Source organism: Onychomys torridus, chromosome 8 (genome assembly GCF_903995425.1).
Source record: "Onychomys torridus chromosome 8, mOncTor1.1, whole genome shotgun sequence".
NCBI classification, from domain to species: Eukaryota; Metazoa; Chordata; class Mammalia; order Rodentia; family Cricetidae; genus Onychomys; species Onychomys torridus.
This window is the reverse complement of record NC_050450.1, coordinates 104,054,217-104,073,004: the sequence shown is the minus strand read 5'-3', so window position 1 is coordinate 104,073,004 and position 18,788 is coordinate 104,054,217. Positions and strand designations below refer to the sequence as shown.

The following is an 18,788-nucleotide window of genomic DNA, read 5'->3' as shown; positions in this document are numbered from 1 at the left end:
ACACTCAATGTGAGGAAAACACCACTAAATCAGTGTGACCATGCAATACTCAGTCTGACTTGGTAGAAACCACAAGGGCCATTCAGTGGCTTTTCTACCAGGAGACTGGACAGAAGAACAGCCAGGGTACCATGGATTGTTCAGTGACCTCTGCTGAGGCTTAGCTGCACGGCTAACCAATTCTGGTAGTGACGGAGGAAGGTGTGCAGTGGGTAGCTTGGCCTCTCTGACGCCAACATTTGAATCTTCTGAGGGTCCTGACCATGCATGGAGCTGTAGGGGCCCATGGGGAACGAGCCTGGTGGCACCTACATTTAGAAAATATCAGATGCAGGCAGTTATGGTGGCTCATACCCGTAATCACAGCACTTGGGAGGCTGAGGCACAAAGGTGGATTGCCAGTTTGGGCCACATAGCAAGAGCCTATCTCGAATTGAAAAGAAAATGGGAAAAAAAAAAAAAATGAGTTGCCTGGTGTGAATGTCTCCCAGCTGCCCCGTGGGAGATAGAGCAAGGCCCGGGGTAGCCCCACCTCTCCTGGCAGGCCGAGCTATGGGTGGGGGCCCGGCTGATAGCGGACCTCTGGACAAGGGGCCCAGGTGTTGGCTAACCCCAGCTCTAGGGCCCGCTGAGCCAGGGCCTACATATATATGTGTTTAGGTCGGTCTGTTTCCCCTTGCTCTGACCGACCGCTTCCCCACCTGGGTATGATCGCTGCTCTTTAGCTGGGCGTGTGGGTGTAACAAGTCCAAACCAACGTGGGAGTCGCTCGGGCGCCCCGCCCCTGGGTTGTGCCCTCTCCTCCCAGACTGGTTGTGCAGGAGCTGGCTGTGCGCGGCAGGGCGGGCGCTGAGGCATGCGCGGGCCGGGCCTGACCGGGACACCACACCTGCAGGGAGGGGCCTCCCAGAAACTGCCATCCCCGACCGCCGCCCCACCTTCCAGAGCCCGGCTAGTAGTCAGCGAGGACGTGCGTCGCCTTCCCGCCCTCCGTCCAGGAGAGCCCAGCCAGAGCCGGCACCTGCTTCACCACCATGTTCAAGGGGCTGAGCAAAGGTTCCCAGGGGAAGGGGTCCCCCAAGGGCTCCCCAGCCAAGGGGTCCCCTAAGGGCTCCCCCAACAAGCACAATCGGTGAGCGGGGCCGTGGGTAGCGGTGCTGGGATCAGGGTGGTGCAGGGCCCAGGTGTTCCAGCTACCTGGGAGCACAGTTCTGGCATTCGGTGTCCTGAGGCCAAGGGCCCAAGGGTAGACTCTCTCCTGCCTCTGGCCCAGGTTGAACCAGGGATGGATAGATAGCCTGCTGCCGCCCACATTCTCCTGAGGGGGTGTGCGGGGGCCACAGGTGGAGGGTGGCCTTGAGGAGGTGCTGGACAAGGTGACTTGGAATGGCAGAGTCTGGCTCCCTGTTTGCCACTCAACTCTGATGGACCACTTGGATTGAATAAGTCTTGGAACGTGTGGGCACAGGGTGGGCAGGACCAAGCGGCTCGAGGGAAGGGTTTCTGGGCTTGGCTACATCCCCCACCCAATACACGACCTTGCCCCAGGTTCCAAACCTGGGCCTTGACTGTGTCACCATGAGAGTCAGGAGGCCTTTGTCATGGGTGCGAGAGGAGGTGGTACCTTGCACGCTCTGGTCGTCAGCTCTCTGCAGACTTGGCCGTATTCTTCCCGCTCACTGGCCCTCTGTAGGAGGAGGTAGCAGCCTGCCTGGAGTCAGGTGTCAGGGTGCAGAGGTGTCAAGATGAAAGGCTAAGAGGTCTGCGTACCCATTACCTCGATAGGGATCAGGGTGCCAACCCAGAGGCTGGGCATCTGGGCGGACAGGAAAAACAGCGGTAAAGACTCACTGGAGTGACCTGTCCCCTGAGGCACTGAGCCCAGCCCAGGGTGGGGTGTACAGTTCCCAGTGGAAGCATTTCTGTTGAGAGGTCCAACCTGAGGCTGGACTCTCCCTGGAGTCCCAGAAGCCTCCTGACTCCCGTAGCTCCATCCACACATCCCCCTGAGGACTCCTTGTTCCCCTCAGAGGCGCCCACTCATTCAGCTCTTCTTTATTGAGGACCTGTGGTATGTCAGGTCTGCCTGCCCTAGGCTCTGGGGATGCCCTTCAAGAGAAACAGTGATGTCCCTACCTTCGAGGTGCCCACATCAGTGCAATCAAAATGAACACGTCGCCTTTAATCTCAGCACTCAAGAGGCAGAGACATGTGGATCTGTGAGTTGGAGGCTAACCTGGTCTACATAGTGAGTTCCAGGCCAGCTAGGGCTACACAGTAAGATCCTGTTTCAACTAAACAAAAATGGGGCTAGAGAGATGGCTTAGTGGTTAAGAGCACTGATTGCTCTTCAGAGGGCCTGGGTTTGAGTCCCAGCACCCACATTCACAACATTTGTAACTTCAGGTCCAGAGAATCCTTGTCTGGTCTCCACTGGCACCAGGTATGCACATGGTACACAGATATAGGCAAAACATCCATACACATACAAATAAAATAATATGTACTGGATGCTGTGAGGCTCAGAACTGGACTTAATTCTTCAAATGCCTGTGAGAGCTCTGTGTTCAGGGCCAGGCACGGTTAGTTCCAGCCCAGCCTGGGATATAGAATAAGATTTGGTTGTTGTGAGTTCTTGTTTGTTTGTTTGTTTTCCAAGACAAGGTCTCGCTCGCTGTGTAACTTTGGCACCTTTCCTGGATCTCACTCTGTAGTCCAGGCTGGCATCGAACTCAGAGATCCACCTGCCTCTGCCTCCTGAATGCTGGGATTAAAGGCAAGTGCCACCACTGCCCGGCTGTTGTTTGTATTTTTAAGGCTAAAAAAAAAAAAAAAATAGTAGGTAAAGCCAGATGTGGTAGCATATGCCTGTGAATTCAGCACCTCAGGAGGGGGAGGCAGGATGACCAAGCCAACCTTGGCTATGTACTGAGTACTAGTAAGGAAGACCAAACCCAGGCCTCCTTGGCCACGGACTTCTCAGAAGGCTGTATCTTCACTGGCACCGTGCTTCAAGGGTCCAGGTGCAGCTCAACTAACTTCAGTCACCTGGACTGTGACTCCTGCAGGGTGTTGTGCACAGAGGCTCTGACAGATGCCTGTTCAAGTGTGCCATTCTCTCCCTCAGAGTGCATGCACACAGTAGGAGCTCTGAAGAGCTCTGTGGGGACACTGAGTGCCTGGAAAGAAGCCTGGCTTCCTGAGGGTATGCTAAAGAGCAAAGCAGGTTGGAGGCCAGGCTCCTGAGTCCCTGAATCAGCAGGAGGATTTGGGGTACCTAGCCATCTATGTGCCTCTCCCTGTCCCAACACTGGCTCTTCCAGGGATTCTCTAGAGTCTCCTACTGCTGAGCCCCTTGGGCAGAAGAATAATGGGGCAGCCAGGGCTGGAGTGGGGGAAGTTGGGGTGGGGGAATAGGCCACTACTCCCCTGCTTTCACTGGGTCCAGCTCTGCCTCCTGAAGGCAGCCAGGCTATCTTAGGTAACTGACTTTCTCCCTGGGCCACCTCCCCACCCACCTCACGGTGCAGGCAGGTGGTTGGACAGGATTTGGAGTAATTGAGGTATACATGCTTTGGAGCAGCACACAGGCCTGGGCCGTCACTTTCCAAACCCTCTGCAGGGCTGAGCACTTCAGAGCTCAGACCATGGACTCTTCCCTGTGAGAGGACAGGGGAGATCTCACAATGGCAGACACAGAGGGCCTTTCCATAATGTTTCCCTCTGTCCTTGACTATCTACCAGGGCTGCAACCCAGGAACTGGCCCTGCTCATCTCCCGCATGCAAGCCAACGCTGACCAGGTGGAGAGGGACATTTTGGAGACTCAGAAGAAATTGCAACAAGTAAGGACCTTGCAACTGGGGGAGGGGACGGAGGGACAGAGGCCCAGAGTCAGTGCCCCGGACTCTTTCTATGAAGAGGGATGGAACAACCTAGTCCTCAACTGTCCATAACCCACCCCAGGGGCTCAGCTTTCTTTCTGCATTGGGAATAAAATAGAGGGACCTTTACTATCTGACCTAGAAGTCCTTGCCACCTGCTGCTTGGATGCCCTAGCCCTCTGCTTGGTGGTCCCCAAGGTGGGCTGGTATAACCAGGGTCCCCCCAGGGCCGGGTTGCAGGGGGAGGGAGAGCAGAGTCAGTCTAGCAGGGGCAGATCAGCAAGAAAATGGATGTGGGGCTTTGGGCCCAGCATGTGGCTCCGTGTCTCACACCAGGACCGGCAGAATAGTGAGCAGAACCAGGCTTTGCAGCACCAGCAGGAGACTGGCTGCAACCTGAAGGAGGCCGAGGTGCTGCTCAAAGATCTTTTCCTGGACGTAGACAAGGCCCGGCGGCTCAAACACCCGCAGGCTGAGGAGATTGAGAAGGAGTAAGTGAGCTGGGGCTCACAATGGAAGCCCCCTCCCCCAAAGCCAGCCCGGCTCTGACCTGGCGGCTACTCCTTGGCAGCATCAAGCAGCTACACGAGCGGGTGACACAGGAGTGTGCAGAGTACCGCGCCCTGTATGAGAAGATGGTGTTGCCACCGGATGTGGGGCCCAGAGTCGACTGGGCGCGAGTGTTGGAGCAGAAACAGGTTAGGGGCACCCGTGTATCAACTCATTCTCAGGGAGCTCAAAGCCACACCCGGCGCAGTCAGAGAGCAAGATAGAATGTGTTTACTGGGGCTTTGAATTTGAACCCGGGGCTAGCTAGCTCGGGGACCCAGGAGGGTAGCCAGCAGGGAAGACAATGCGGCCGGCCGGGGAAGGCACGGAGAGGTGGGAGGACTTGGCTGGGTCACGGTGACCCCCCAGGAAGGCACAAAGGCTCCAGCTGGGAGGAGTGGGTTAGCTGGACAGTGGACATACCAAGCCACAGGACACTGAGCAGGCGTCGTTGTGATGACAACCAGGGACTGTAGGGAAGGGCAGGTCCTGGCTGGACATGTTCAGACCGCAGTTGCTGAGGTTTCAGGCTACAAATAACACAAGAGTACAGTGTGAGACCTGAGTCCTGAGAGCCAGTGGGACTGAGCCTTAGTCCCGATGGCCACATGAGAATGGCATGTCCCTTCTATGGGGACCAGCGGCCATTCATCCACGCTGCTCACCTGGCCTGTCCATTCTTTGCCTCTATGACTAACTCTGCTTCTCTTGCTGTGAGGAGGGCATGGGTGGCTGTGGGTGTGGGTGTGGAATTGTTCTCTGGACTGAAGGACCCAGGCCTTCCTAGTGGGACTGAGGACCTGGCTCTTCCGCAGAAGCTGGTCTGTGAGGGTCAGTATGGGCCTGGGATGGCAGAGCTGGAGCAGCAGGTAGCTGAGCACAACATCCTGCAGAGGGAGATCGAGGCTTACGGGCAGCAGCTGCGGACCCTGGTGGGACCGGTAAGTGCATCCCTGTCCAGCCTGGTGTGGGCCTTCCTTTCTCCCCACACAGCCAGGCTAGGGCTGCTGGCCTTCAAGAGAAAGATGTTGGTAGGGAGCAGCCCATAGGCAGGGGGTCATCACACTATACCTGGCTTCTCACTGGCCTCGTTTCTCTCCTTGGTTGAGGCAGGATGCAACCACCATCAGGAACCAATACCGTGATCTACTGGTGAGCTGGGAGATGGACGGGGTCTGGGTGCTGCTGTCGGTGGGACCGCTTCGCCTGGACCCTCCCTGGGGTCACTGTTGCTGAGGGCACTGATGCCACCTCTTGCCGCCTCCTTCTCTCCTGAGCACAGAAGGCGGCCTCATGGCGCCGGCAGAGTCTGGGCAGCTTGTACACACACCTGCAGGGCTGCACTCGGCAGCTGAATGCTCTGGCAGAGCAGCAAGGCCGCATCCTGCAGCAGGATTGGAATGACCTCATGCCTGATCCCACTGGTGTGAGGCGAGAATATGAGGTGCGTGGACAGGCCCAGGCAGTCGGGGTGTCTGGGGTTATCTTATTGCTGATGGCTGGCCCCACTTCAATCGTCCCTAGCACTTCAAGCAGCATGAACTGCTGGCCCAGGAGCAGAATATAAACCAGCTGGAGGATGACGCAGAGCGCATGGTGGAGCTTGGGCACCCAGCCATTGGGCCCATCCAGGTGTGGAGGTCCCACCCATGCCCCCAGCCCTGTGCTCCCCAAACAGGATGGAGGGCTGGTAGGTGTGGCAAGATTCCAGCGCTCACCCTGCTGTGCTCCAGGTCCACCAGGAGGCCCTCAAAATGGAGTGGCAGAATTTCCTGAACCTTTGCATCTGCCAGGAGAGCCAGCTGCAGCATGTGGAGGACTACCGCAGGGTGAGCCTAGGGCTGGGGAGCCAGGGGTGGCTGTGGAGGAGAGGGCTTGAGGGCAGCACAGAATGTAGGGGCCACTAAGAAGACAGAGCTGTGGCATTGTGCCTAGGTCCCCATGGGGAAATAAGACTGTGTTCTTCGGCAGGGTGATTTCACCGCTACCGAGTGAATTTATTTTCTAATTTTTAAAATTAATCAGTTATTTTGAGACAGAATCTTATGTAACCCAGGTTGACTTCAAACTATCTAGCTGAGGATGGCCATGAACTTCTGATCCTCTGAAGTACTGACTGGAATTGAAGCATGTGCTACCACACCTAGTTTATGTGGTGCTGGGGATTGAACCCAGGGCCTCTCTGCACAGCCTACAAACTGAGCTGCGTCACCAGCCCCTGGGTTGTTTTTCCTTTTCATCTTTTCTTTTTTTTAATTTATTTTAAGCTATGTGTACATATGTATGAGTCTGAATGTGTGCACATTAGTACAGATGCCTGGAGAGGCCAGAGGCAGGCAGATCTCTGTCAGCTCAAAGACATCCTGGTCTACCGAGCAAGTTCAAGGCCAACCAAGAATACAAAGTGAGACCCTGTCTCAGAAAATTAATAGTAGCCGGGTGGTGGTGTCCCAGCCCTTGAGAGGGACTTTAATCCCAGCACTCAGGAGGCAGAGGCAGGCAGATCTCAGTGAGTTCGAAACCAGCCTGGTCTACAAAGCAAGTTCCAGGGCAGCCGGGACTGTTACACAGAGAAACCCTGTCTTGAAAAACAAAAAAACTACAAAAAAATTAATAATAATAAAATGACAGATGGGGTCCACTGTGGTGGCTGTGGCTGAAAGGGCACACCTATATCCTAGCACTTGGAGCAGGAAGCAGGGGCAGGGGACGACAAACTTGAGGCTTGAGGCTAGCCTGTGCTACTTATTGAGACCCTATCTCAAAAAAAAAAAAAAAAAAAAAAAAAGAAAAAAGAAAAAGAAAAAGAAAAAAGAAAAAAAAGATAAAATGGCCACAGGTGTATGTAGCTCAGTAGTAGAAGACGTGACCGACATGCACCAGACCCCTGGAAAAAAAAAAACAGCAGATTGTCTTATGACACACTAAAAGCTATTTTCAATGAACCAAAACTGCAAGTTTGTGGACACACCCTTTTAAAAAGGTTCCAGTGCCTGGGTAGCTGCAGTTGGTCTTTGTTTAGCTGGTTGAGATTTAACCTGTTTTTGTTTGAAGCTGGTTTTAGGGTAGCCTGACCTGAAGTTTATCCTAGTATGAGTTTAGCCTGGTCAGTGTTCCAGCTACTTCGCAGGATCAGTGGGTAGCAGGTTGCCCCCGGCTCTGCCCTTGACTACCTGGTGACCTTAGTTCCAGGAAGAGGCGGACTCAGTCAGCCAGACCCTGGCAAAGCTCAACTCCAACCTGGACACCAAGTATGGCCTTGTCCCTGGGGACTGCTCTGGCTCCCCCACAGAGCTTCTGCTGCAGCTAGAGGTGAGACAACCCCACCCAGCCCCTCTCGGCCATCTGTGTCCTGTTCTTAGGCATGGATGGAGCTGCCTCCAAGAAAGGGGTCCCCAGTTCAGGCCCAAGGCCCCCAGAATAAAGGCTGCTCCAGCAGGAGCCCTGACCCTCCTACATTTCAGTGTGCCATCTGTAATGTGACCAGAGAAGCCTGGGAGAGCTCTAAGGTCCCCACAGATTTCGCTCTGGAAGCCTAGGTGAAACTAGCCAGTGTCCTTACCCTCCGTTGATCCACAACCAGTCTGATTTAGACTTCTCCCCTGATGAAGGCCACACTCCTCTTGGGAGATGCACAGGGGGGTGGGTAGCGTCCATTGCAGCCTGCCTGAGCTCCTGTTGCCTGGGTCCCAAGCAGGCCGAGGAGAAGCAGCTGGCCATGGCAGAGAGGGCCGCTGGGGAGCTGCAGCAGCAGAGCCGGAAGGTGGCCCCACTGCCGCAGCGTAGGAACCCGGCCAAGCAGCCCCTGCAAGTGGACAGCATCTGCGACTGGGACTCAGGAGATGTATGAGCCCGACCTGCCCTCCCTACCCACTCCCGAGTCTGTCCCCCCCCACCGCACCCCTCCCCACCCCTCCCTCTTCCTCGCCCCTTCCCTGACACAGCCCCACCACCCTCCAGGCTGTCCCACCCCTGATCTGTCCTCTTCCTCACCCCAGCTGTTCCCACCTCTTCTCCAGTTCCTGTCCCAGCTGTTGTTACCACCCACCCATCCCCACCCACCCCTACCCCCACCCACCCCTACTCCCACCCACCCCTATCCCTACCCACCCCTACCCCCAGCACCCCTACCCCCACCCACCCCTATCCCCAGCACCCCTATCCCCACCCACCCTTATCCCCAGCACTCCTATCTCCACCCACCCCTACCCCCAGCACCCCTATCCCCACCCACCCCTATCCCCAGCACCCCTATCCCCACCCACCCCTATCCCCAGCACCCCTATCCCCAGCACCCCTATCCCCACTCACCCCTATTCCCAGCACCCCTATCCCCACTCACCCTTATCCCCACTCACCCCTATCCCCAGCACCCCTATCCCCAGCACCCACCCACCCTGACCCTACACCTCTCCAGCTCCTATCCTTGGTCCCACATGAACCCCCCTCCATCTGTCCCTCAGGTGCAGCTGCTCCGGGGAGAGCAGTACACACTCAAGGACAATGCTGACCCGTATACATGGGTGGTTCAGGGCCCTGGAGGAGAGACCAAGAGCGCCCCAGCTGCCTGCCTCTGCATCCCAGCTCCAGACCCTGAGGCTGTAGCCAAGGCCTCCAGGTGGCTCACCCCAAGATGCTCACAGGCACCAAGGCCTATGCTCTCCTCTGAGGCAGTGGGTGCTAGGGCTGGATTAGGGAGAGACATGCTTCTCTCATCTCCTCACTCCAGGCTGGCCATGGAGCTGCAGACGCTGAAGCAGAAGCTGTCTACAGTGAAGAGCCACCTTAAGGCCACTGTGGGAGAACCTTTACAGCCTGGCCAGCAGGGTACCAGAGGATGGCCAGGGCAGGGGCTGACGGGAGGGCCACGATGAGCTCCATCTCTGGGACTACCCCTCCCTCGGTTAGGTCCAGTCCTTCCTCCAGGTCCTCCATACCCTCCCTGCAGGCACCCAGGGAGAGCCCATTTCAGGCAGACATAGGTAGGCCTGGACCCTCACGGGCACTTCTGCCCCCAGCTCCAGCAGGCTCAGCCCCAGCTGACCCACAGGCGCAAAAGCTCCTGACACAGATGACCCAGCTGGATGGGGATCTGGGGCAGATAGAGAGGCAGGTGCAGACCTGGGCTCGGACACCACTGAACCGCTCTGCTCCGCTGACGGACCTAAAGGACCGCATCCACAGTCATGAGGTAAACAGCATCATTGAGAGCTTGGTACAAGAGAGGGTGCTGCCCTGAGGCTGCACACACGCCTGGGGCCACAGACTCGAAGAACAGGGCTCCCATCCTGGTTCTTCCATGACAAGCTCTGCCACCATGGACAAGTTACTTTTCTGGGTTTTGGTTTTCTCACGTCTGGGCTGGTACCCAGATCCTTCAGGCATCCTGAGGGTGACAATGTGACCATGCCTGGCCAGAGGCCCCCAACACAGAAGTTTTTCTAGTCAGAGTTGTGGGAACAGCAAGGAAGCCTGGGATACCTGGTAGAGGGAGATTTCTCAGCACTCCAGGAAATCCTACCTAGACGGGTGGAGACTGTCAGTGTCAGACAGTGATGACCCCGTTCTCTGACGCATGAACCCAGCAGCCTGGAAGTGCCCTGGGTAGAGGCCCAAGCATTCTAGTCAGCCTTCCAAACCAGCTTCTGTTCAAATACAGCGTACCATTAGTGTTTGGTTTTTAAAAACGTGAGCCATGTTCATTCAGGTTGTTGTATAACCTGTTCTGGTCTCTCTGCTGCAGTGTGGATGGAGAGAGGTAGCAGCTTGGCTCAGCCAGGGAGGAGGGGATATGAAGTCAGGTGCCTGCATGTGGGTGCTGTGGCTTGGAGCGGGGTCCCCAGGGGGACTGGGTCTCACAGATGGGATGTTTGTGGAAGGGAGGGCATAGGTACAGGATATCGGAGGCTGATGGCTGACTGCCACACCAAAATGGGAGGGGGAGGTGTCTGCTTGCTTGTTTTGAGACAGTCTTCCTTTGTGGCCCAGACTGGCCTCAAACTCCTGGTCCTCACACCCCAGCATCCTGAGTGCTGGGATTATAGTCACAAGCCACCACATCCAGAGGTCCTTTGGTTCCTAATGTCAATTGCCATATCAGAGGTGGTGGCAAGACCACTAAAAGCCCAATTTGAAGGTCTGCCTTATGGAATGGGTGAATTAATTGTGATGAAAGATCAAAGGGCAGCAGCCCCGAGTGAGTTGAGCCAGGGCTCTGTCTGCCTGCCTAGCCTGAAGCAACAGCAGGGTAGAGGGCCTGATGAGGAGCAAAGCAGTGACAGTACCAACCACAGGCCACCGTGGGCCTGGTTCTTGTTGCTAAGCACCTAATATACAGGATCTCATTTCATGGCCCAATCCTATTTTCTGCAGATGAAGACGGGATGGGGGAGGGCAGGAGGGGCAGGGGATGTGTGTATGAGGAAGGGTGTCCTGCCCTAGGCTATCCTCTTGGGGATTAGAATAGCCAGGCCTGGCCTCCAGCTCCTACCAGGCCTTCATGCTCATAGGGTCAGGTGACCCAGGGGTCTCTGACTGTGTTTTCTGCCTGCTCCACCCTGACCCAGGGCACAGTGCAGCATCTTCAGAGCCTGGGAGCGGAGAAGGAGACTGCCCAGCAGGAGTGTGAGGCGTTTCTGTCTACTAAGCCCATGGGCCCAGCTGCCCTGCAGCTGCCTGTAGCCCTCAACAATGTCAAGAATAAGTATAATGACGTACAGAGTCTGTGCCACCTCTATGGGGAGAAGTGAGTGCTCAAGAGGGGGCCATCTGGAGGGCACTGGAGTGTAGGACTGAAGTATCTGACTGTGGCTTCCTCCCCGCAGAGCCAGAGCTGCTCTGGGCCTGGAGCAGCAGATCCAGGAGGCAGACAGGGTCATTCGAGGCTTTGAGGCTACCCTGGCCCAGGAGGGGCCCATCCCCGAAGGTTCTGGGGCGCTGCAGGAGAGGGTCAGTGAGCTGCAGGTAGGCTCAGCATCAGCTTCCTGGTGGAAGGGGCAGGTAAGGAGGTGTCTGTCTGGGTATCCCAAGGAGCATGCTCCCTTCTGTCCATTTTTTTCCGGCAGCACCAGCGGAAAGAGCTCCTCCAGCAACAGGCCTGTGTGCTGGGGCTGCACCGCCAGCTGAAGGCTGCTGAGCATGCATGCGGTGCTCTGCAGAACAATTGCCAAGAGTTCTGCCAGGACCTGCTTCACCAGCGGCGCCAGGTGCGTGTCCTCACTGACCGCTACCACGCTGTAGGGGACCAGCTGGATCTGAGGTGAGTGGAATGGAGGGGAGCCCAGGCATGGCTGCTGCTGAGCTAGTGACCATCTTTCTAAGGCTGTTTCCTCGCCTCTGAAATGGGGTGGTAACCATGCTGACTTCTTGCTCTTACCTGTGTTGGGGAGGCACTGTTCACTGTGCTTCTGAAATACAATATTCATGTGTCTCTGAGAGAAGACCTACATGGCCTGTCACTCAGGCCTTCTGCTCTGTCTCAGGATGGAGGCATCCATCCATCAGCCTCCTCTGTGTACCCCCCAACTCTTCCCTGAATTCAGCTCTCATCCCCATGTGGGACCTTGTCCTTTGGCAGGGAGAAGACACTACAAGATGCCAGGCTCACCTACCAGCAGTTCACGAACGTCAGGGACAACCTGAGCTCCTGGCTGGAGCAGCTGCCCCACAACCAGGTGCAGCCCAGCGATGGGCCCAGCCAGATTGCCTACAAGCTGGAAGCCCAGAAGGTGAGGGCTGGGGCTGTGGGGTTGATCTGAGTCAGGGCCTGGCCCAGAGCTGGGACCTAAAGCTAGCTCGCTGTTCTTTCCAGTCACCTCCCCAGCAGGGACAGCTGCTTGTATTCTTGAGGCCAGGCCTCAAAAGCAAGAGGCCTCACAGTTGAGACCAGGAGGCTTGGGAGTGGGGCCCTTCCCTAGCCACAGTTTGCTCAATAGCACTTTCCTCTGGTGGGATTCCAGCCGCTGCTGTGTGCTCTTCCCGATCCTTGTTAAGGCTGTAGGTGATGAGCCAGGAGTGGAGGGTACAGATCCACTTCCTCAGGCAGTTCACCTGCTGGGCAGTCTGTCCATCCCAGGCCTGAGGCTAACAAATGCTTTCAGAGAGCAGACACCAGCTTAGTGTGAGCACCCCCTGGTGGACAGTTGCGGGAGTGGGGGCAAGTGACATGAGGAAGAGCAATGTCCCACTCAGACGACTCTGGTCCAGAGAATGAAGGGAGTCTTGAGGCAAGGACAGACCACACAGGTTCTTCTAAGCACAAGAAGGAATCTGGGCCGGGCGCTGGTGGCGCACGCCTTTAATCCCAGCACTCGGGAGACAGAGCCAGGAGGATCTCTGTGAGTTCGAGGCCAGCCTGGTCAACAGAGTGAGTTCCAGGAAAGGTGCAAAACTACACAGAGAAACCCTGTCTCGAAAAACCAAAAAAAAAAAAAAAAAAAAAAAGGAATCTGGGCTTGACTTTACAGCATTGGGAGCCCTGGGGGAAGAAGGTTACCCTCAGATTGTTTGCAAGTGGTCTCTGGCTCCAAATGGACAATGGATAAAAGGGTGTGGATGAAGACAGGGAGGTCTCTGAAGAGCCAGGGCAGAAGTCCAGGGGAACAGGGGGCCCAGTGCCCTTCCCCCCAAAATTAAGTTGTTATTCTTAGAGCATTGGTACCTTGTTTTGTTTTTGTTTGGTTTTTTCTTTTTTTTCTTTCTGGAGCTGAGGACTGAACCCAGGGCCTTGCGCTTGCTAGGCAAGTGCTCTACCACTGAGCTAAATCTCCAACCCAGTTTTGTTTTTTTCAAGACAGGGTCTCTATTATAGCCCTGGCTGTCCTGGAACACACTCTGTAGACCAGGCTGGCCTCGAACTCAGGTATCTGTTTGCCTCTGCCTCCCAAGCACTGGGATTAAAAGTGTGCACCACCACCAGCTGGTGGTTATTTTTTGTTTGTTTGCTGTTTTGTTTTTAAGATTCCAAGTGATCAAAGGCATACCCAGGGTTCAGAACGATGGGTGTGAGCAGTGGGCTTCCAGAGCCTGGTCCCTAACTGGTGCCATTGGCATCACCTGGAAGCTTGTTTGGAATGCTCTTCAGGCCGTGCCCCAGGGCTGCAGAGTCTCCCACTGGGCAGCTGGGTCCAGCAGGTCTTTGGCCTGGTAACACTAAAGCCACAATGTGAGAGCCACTGGGCCAAGACAGAGTTCCTAGGGTCATCAGACAAGAAGGTCCAAGAGAATGGTGTCAGAAAGCCAGGTGCCCCTGGGTTCCCTTTGCCTCTGTGTGTACTGGCTGCTTATAACCCCGGAGATACCAGCTAGAGCAGAGGGGCTTTTCCCAACCCCTGTGACTCTTGCTTCCTCCTTGGTAGAGGCTGATGCAAGAGATCCTGGGGCGTGAGCAGGACCGGGCCACAGTGTCCCGCCTCACCCAGGACCTGCAGGAAGCTCTCCAGGTAAGCAAGCTTACTTCAGCTTCTCCATCTTATCCCACCAGCCCCCCCCCCCCCCAGACTCCCATCCTCCATGCCCAGTCTCTGTAAGTGACTTTTCTCCCTGTTCAGGACTACGAGCTGCAAGCAGATACCTACCGCTGCTCCTTGGAGCCCACCCTGGAAGTGTCAGCTCCTAAGAGACTCCGAGTGATTTCCCTGCAGGAGAGCATCCAGGCTCAGGTGAGGCGAGTCTCAGCAGGGCTTGGCATCCTCTGGCACCAGCTCTACAGTTCCTCGGGCCAGAGCTGATGCTGCTGTCCTCCCCACTTTACCACCTCCAGGAGAAGAACCTTGCCAAGGCTTACACGGAGGTCACTGCAGCCCAGCAGCAGCAGCTGTACCAGCTGGAGTTTGCTAAAAAGATGCTGGAGAAGGTACAGAGACAGCGCCTACCCTGTGCCCACACAGCCAACCAGGCCTATTGGCCTGGATGTCATCCTTTCTTCCCTGCAGCCTCCAGCCCCAAGAGGGCTTGGGCATGAAGACTTCTCCAGAAGTTCATACAGGCCTGTGCCTATTCTGGGGAGGCCCTGGAGATGCTCTGTAGTCATTGCTTAGCCATGGGCAATCCTCTGATGGGGACATGTCCTCTAGCCCCAGAGAGCCAAGAAACACTCCACAGTCATCAGCCTTGGGACCCACGTCCTAACACCTGTAGAAACCAAGAGTTTTCTATGGTTCTGGTGGCTTGCCAGTTTTTCTCTTCCCGAGCCATACTTCAGCATCTACTGGAGAAGGTTGGATCCGAGGGTGGAGGAGGCTTGGGAGGGTCCTGTGCATACTCTCTGCTGCAAATGGCCTGCCTTATACCCTAATAGCATCTAATTGAAAGCCTCAAAACCCTGTGTCCAAGCATCCTGCGTCTTGAGCTCCATGGCCCAGGATCTATAGTCTCAGAAATCTATACCTCAGGATCTATATATACCTCAGGGGTGGGGTACAGAAAAATGGGGCTCCAATCTTTTCCCCATTCACCCCAGGACTCTCTCTCTCTCCCCTCCCACTGCAGGAGCTTAGTGAGGACATCCATGTGACACACACAGCAAGACAGGGATCTGGGAGCCCAGCCCCAGCAGGGGCAGAGTCAGAGGTCCTCAGGTCCCAGCTAGAGAAAGAGAGGAAGCGGGTGGCTGAGGTGCAGCGTGAACTGGAGGAACAGAGGCAGCAGCTGCTGCAGCTGAGGACCCAGCAGCCTGTGGCGAGGCTGGAGGAGAAGGAAGTGGTGGCGTTCTACCGGGACCCCCAGCTGGAGCGTGATGTGGCTACAATGTCAACCCGGATAGAGGAGGAGGCCAGCAGGCGGGCCCGCCTGCAGGCTGAGCTGGAGGTGGCGGCCCAAAAGGTCGTCCACTTGGAGGGCAAGAGGAGGACCATGCAGCCTCACCTGCTGACCAAAGAGGTCACTCAGATTGAGAGGGACCCTGGCCTCGACAGCCAGGCCACCCAGCTGCAAAGTGAGCGGCAACGGTTGCGTGGGGAGAACAGCATCCTCACGGCCCGGCTGGAAGACCTGAAGGCTGAGCTGCTGGCCCTGGAGCAGAAGGAGGTGGACGTGAAGGAGAGGGTTGTGGTGAAGGAGGTGGTTAAGGTGGAGAAGGATCTGGAAATGGTTAAGGCGGTCCAGACTCTAAGGCTACAGACTGAGGAGGATGCTGCGCGGAGGAAGGGGGCGAAGGAGGCAGTGGCCAAGATTCAGGCTCGTATCAAAGACCTGGAGCACGTGATCAGCTCAGTGGAGCCCAAGCTCATTGTGAAGGAGATAAAGAAGGTGGAGCAGGACCCTGGCCTTCTCAAGGAAGCCGCCAGGCTGAGGAGCCTCCTGGAGGAGGAGAAGAACAAGAACGTGGTGTTGGCCAGGGAACTGCAGGAGCTGCAGGCCAAGCACGGGGTGGTGGAGAAGCAGAAGCCTAAGGTGCAGCTCCAGGAGCGAGTCAACGAGATCTTCCAGGTGCACCCTGAGACGGAGCGTGAGATCGCACGGCTCCAGGCCCAGCTGCAGGAGACAGGCCACAAGAGGAGCGGCGTGGAACAGGAGGTGGAGAAGCTGCTGCCTGAGCTGGAGGTCCTGCGGGCTCAGAAGCCCATGGTGGAATACAAGGAAGTGACCCAGGAGGTGGTGAGGCACGAGAGGAGCCCAGAGGTGCTCCGCGAGATCGACCGCCTCAAGGCTCAGCTCAATGAGCTGGTCAACACCAATGGGCGCTGCCAGGAGCAGCTCATCCGGCTGCAGGGGGAACGTGATGAGTGGAAGCGGGCACGGTCCAAGGTGGAGACCAAGATGGTGAGCAGAGAAGTCGTGCGGCACGAGAAGGATCCGGTGCTGGAGAAAGAGGCTGAGAGGCTCCGTCAGGAGGTGCGGGAGGCGGTCCAGAAGAGGCGAGCAGCCGAGGACGTGGTCTACGAGCTACAGAGCAAGTACCTGCTGCTGGAGAGGAGGCGGCCGGAAGAGCAGGTTGTAGTGCAGGAGGTGGTGGTCACCCAGAAGGACCCGAAGCTGCATGAGGAGCACAGCCGGCTGAGCCGGAGCTTGGATGAGGAGGTGGGGCGGCGGCGGCAGCTGGAGCTGGAGGTGCGGCAGCTGAGCGCCAGTGTGGAGGAGAAGGAGGCCCTGCTCAGCTTTGAGGAGGACCGCAGCAAGAAGCTGGCTGCCGAGAAGGAGCTGCGGCAATTGACCCTGAAGATCCAGGAGCTGGAGAAGCGGCCTCCTGCCCGGCAGGAGAAGATCATCATGGAGGAAGTGGTCAAGTTAGAGAAGGACCCGAATTTGGAGAGGTCCACAGAAGCCCTGAGGCGGGAGCTGGACCAGGAGAAGAGCCGGGTGATGGAGCTGCATCGCGAGTGCCAGGGCCTGCAGGTCCAGGTTGACCTCCTCCAGAAAGCTAAATCACAGGAGAAGACCATCTACAAGGAAGTGATCAGGGTGGAGAAGGATCCGGTGCTGGAGGGCGAGAGAGCCCGAGCGTGGGAGAGCCTGGGTCGGGAGCGCGCAGCCCGCCAGGCCCGGGAGGAGGAGGTCCGGGGCTTGCGGGAGCGGGTTGAGCGGGCTGAGGCTCTGAGGAGGTCCTGGTCCCGGGAGGAGGCTCAACTCCAGAAGGCCCGGGACCAGGCAAGCCAGGAGTGTGGGCGGCTGCAGCAAGAGCTTCGAGAGCTGGAGCGGCAGAAGCAGCAGAAAGCCCAGCATCTGCAGGAAGAGGGGAGGCTCCTGAGCCAGAAGACGGAGAGCGAGCGTCAGAAGGCGGCCCAGCGTGGCCAGGCCCTCTCGCAGCTCGAGGCAGCCATTCTCCACGAGAAGGACAAGATCTACGAGAAGGAGAGGACCCTCAGGGACCTGCACACCAAGGTGAGCCGGGAGGAGCTCAGCCAGGAAACCCAGACCCGGGAGACCAACCTTTCCACTAAGATCTGCATCTTGGAACCCGAGACTGGGAACGACATCTCCCCCTACGAGGCCTACAAGAGGGGCATCATCGACCGAGGCCAGTACCTCCAGCTGCAGGAGCTGGAGTGTGACTGGGAAGAAGTCACCACCTCCAGCCCCTGTGGGGAGGAGTCTGTGCTCTTGGACCGCAAGAGCGGGAAGCAATACTCCATCGAGGCTGCCCTCCGCTGCCGCCGCATCTCCAAAGAGGAATACCACAGGTACAAGGACGGCCGCCTCCCCATCTCCGAGTTTGCCCTGCTTGTGGCTGGGGAGACCAAGCCCTGTTCCTCACTCTCCATTGGGTCCATCATCTCCAAGTCCCCACTCTGCTCCCCAGGCCCCCAGAGTACCACTCTCTGCTCCCCAGGCCTCTTCTTTGGGCTCACTGATGATTGCTTCCCCATCGCGGGGGTGTACGACACAACCACAGAGAGTAAGTGCAGCATCAAGGCAGCTGTGGCCAAGAACATGCTGGACCCCATCACTGGGCAGAAGCTGCTGGAAGCCCAGGCAGCCACAGGGGGCATCGTGGACCTTCTCAGCCGAGAGCGATACTCCGTGCACAAGGCGGTGGAGCGGGGACTCATTGAGAACACCTCCACGCAACGGCTACTCAATGCTCAGAAGGCCTTCACTGGCATTGAGGACCCAGTCACCAAGAAGAGGCTGTCAGTAGGTGAGGCCATCCAGAAGGGCTGGATGCCCCAGGAAAGCGTACTTCCCCACCTGCTGGTGCAGCACCTGACCGGGGGCCTCATTGACCCCAAGAGGACGGGGCGCATCCCTGTGCCTCAGGCTGTGCTCTGCGGGATGGTCAGTGAAGACCTGGGCCAGCTCCTGCAAGATGAGTCAGGCTACGAGAAGGACTTGACCGACCCCATCACCAAGGAGCGGCTGAGCTACAAGGAAGCCATGGAGCGTTGCCGCAAAGACCCTCTAAGTGGCCTGCTGCTACTCCCCAGCGTGCTAGAAGGCTATCGCTGCTACCGAGCAGCCTCCCCCACCCTGCCACGCTCCTGCGTGCGTTAATGAGGGCTACGCAGAGGGGAAGGGAGGATGCATGCACCCCCTTGTCCCAGAGCGGCATAACCCCAGGAGTGGGTCCCCCCTGCCCCCCTCCATCCATATCTTACTACTCAAGCATTGTGGTGTTGGGCTCTGTCCCCAAACTTGGGGAGCTCCATTGTTCCTCCCAACCCCCACCCCACGCTTCTAATAAATGATTTATCTTGGTGCCGTGTCTTGCTCTCATTTGGGCATGCAGGATCAGTATGTTTTTGGGGTGAGCCCAGGGGCAGCACTGCTTGGGAATTTTTTCCCAAAGTATGTGTTAGGTGGGGCAGATGTGCCCAATCCACCTGCCAGAGAAATGGGTGGTCATGAAAAGAGACCACAGATGACCCCTGATCCCTCAGTTCCTGTCAGAACTGTCTCCAGACCTGTCAACCTCCCCTTC

The 18,788-nt window shown here is 57.0% G+C and overlaps 1 protein-coding gene across 1 annotated transcript; it reads left to right on the top strand.

Moving 5' to 3' along the window:
• Window positions 1–1,034: 1,034 nt before the first annotated feature.
• On the top strand, window positions 1,035–18,534 carry Evpl (envoplakin). The gene is made up of 22 exons (XM_036196672.1): window positions 1,035–1,132; window positions 3,745–3,844; window positions 4,220–4,374; window positions 4,455–4,581; window positions 5,248–5,373; window positions 5,546–5,584; window positions 5,715–5,876; window positions 5,957–6,064; window positions 6,166–6,261; window positions 7,619–7,744; window positions 8,130–8,276; window positions 8,896–9,050; window positions 9,162–9,259; window positions 9,451–9,623; window positions 10,999–11,177; window positions 11,257–11,395; window positions 11,497–11,690; window positions 12,009–12,159; window positions 13,789–13,872; window positions 13,981–14,091; window positions 14,193–14,285; window positions 14,921–18,534. Exons 1-22 carry the CDS (start codon window positions 1,035–1,037, stop codon window positions 18,359–18,361), a joined length of 6,102 nt encoding a protein of 2,033 aa, XP_036052565.1. The 3' UTR covers window positions 18,362–18,534.
• Window positions 18,535–18,788: the final 254 nt, after the last annotated feature.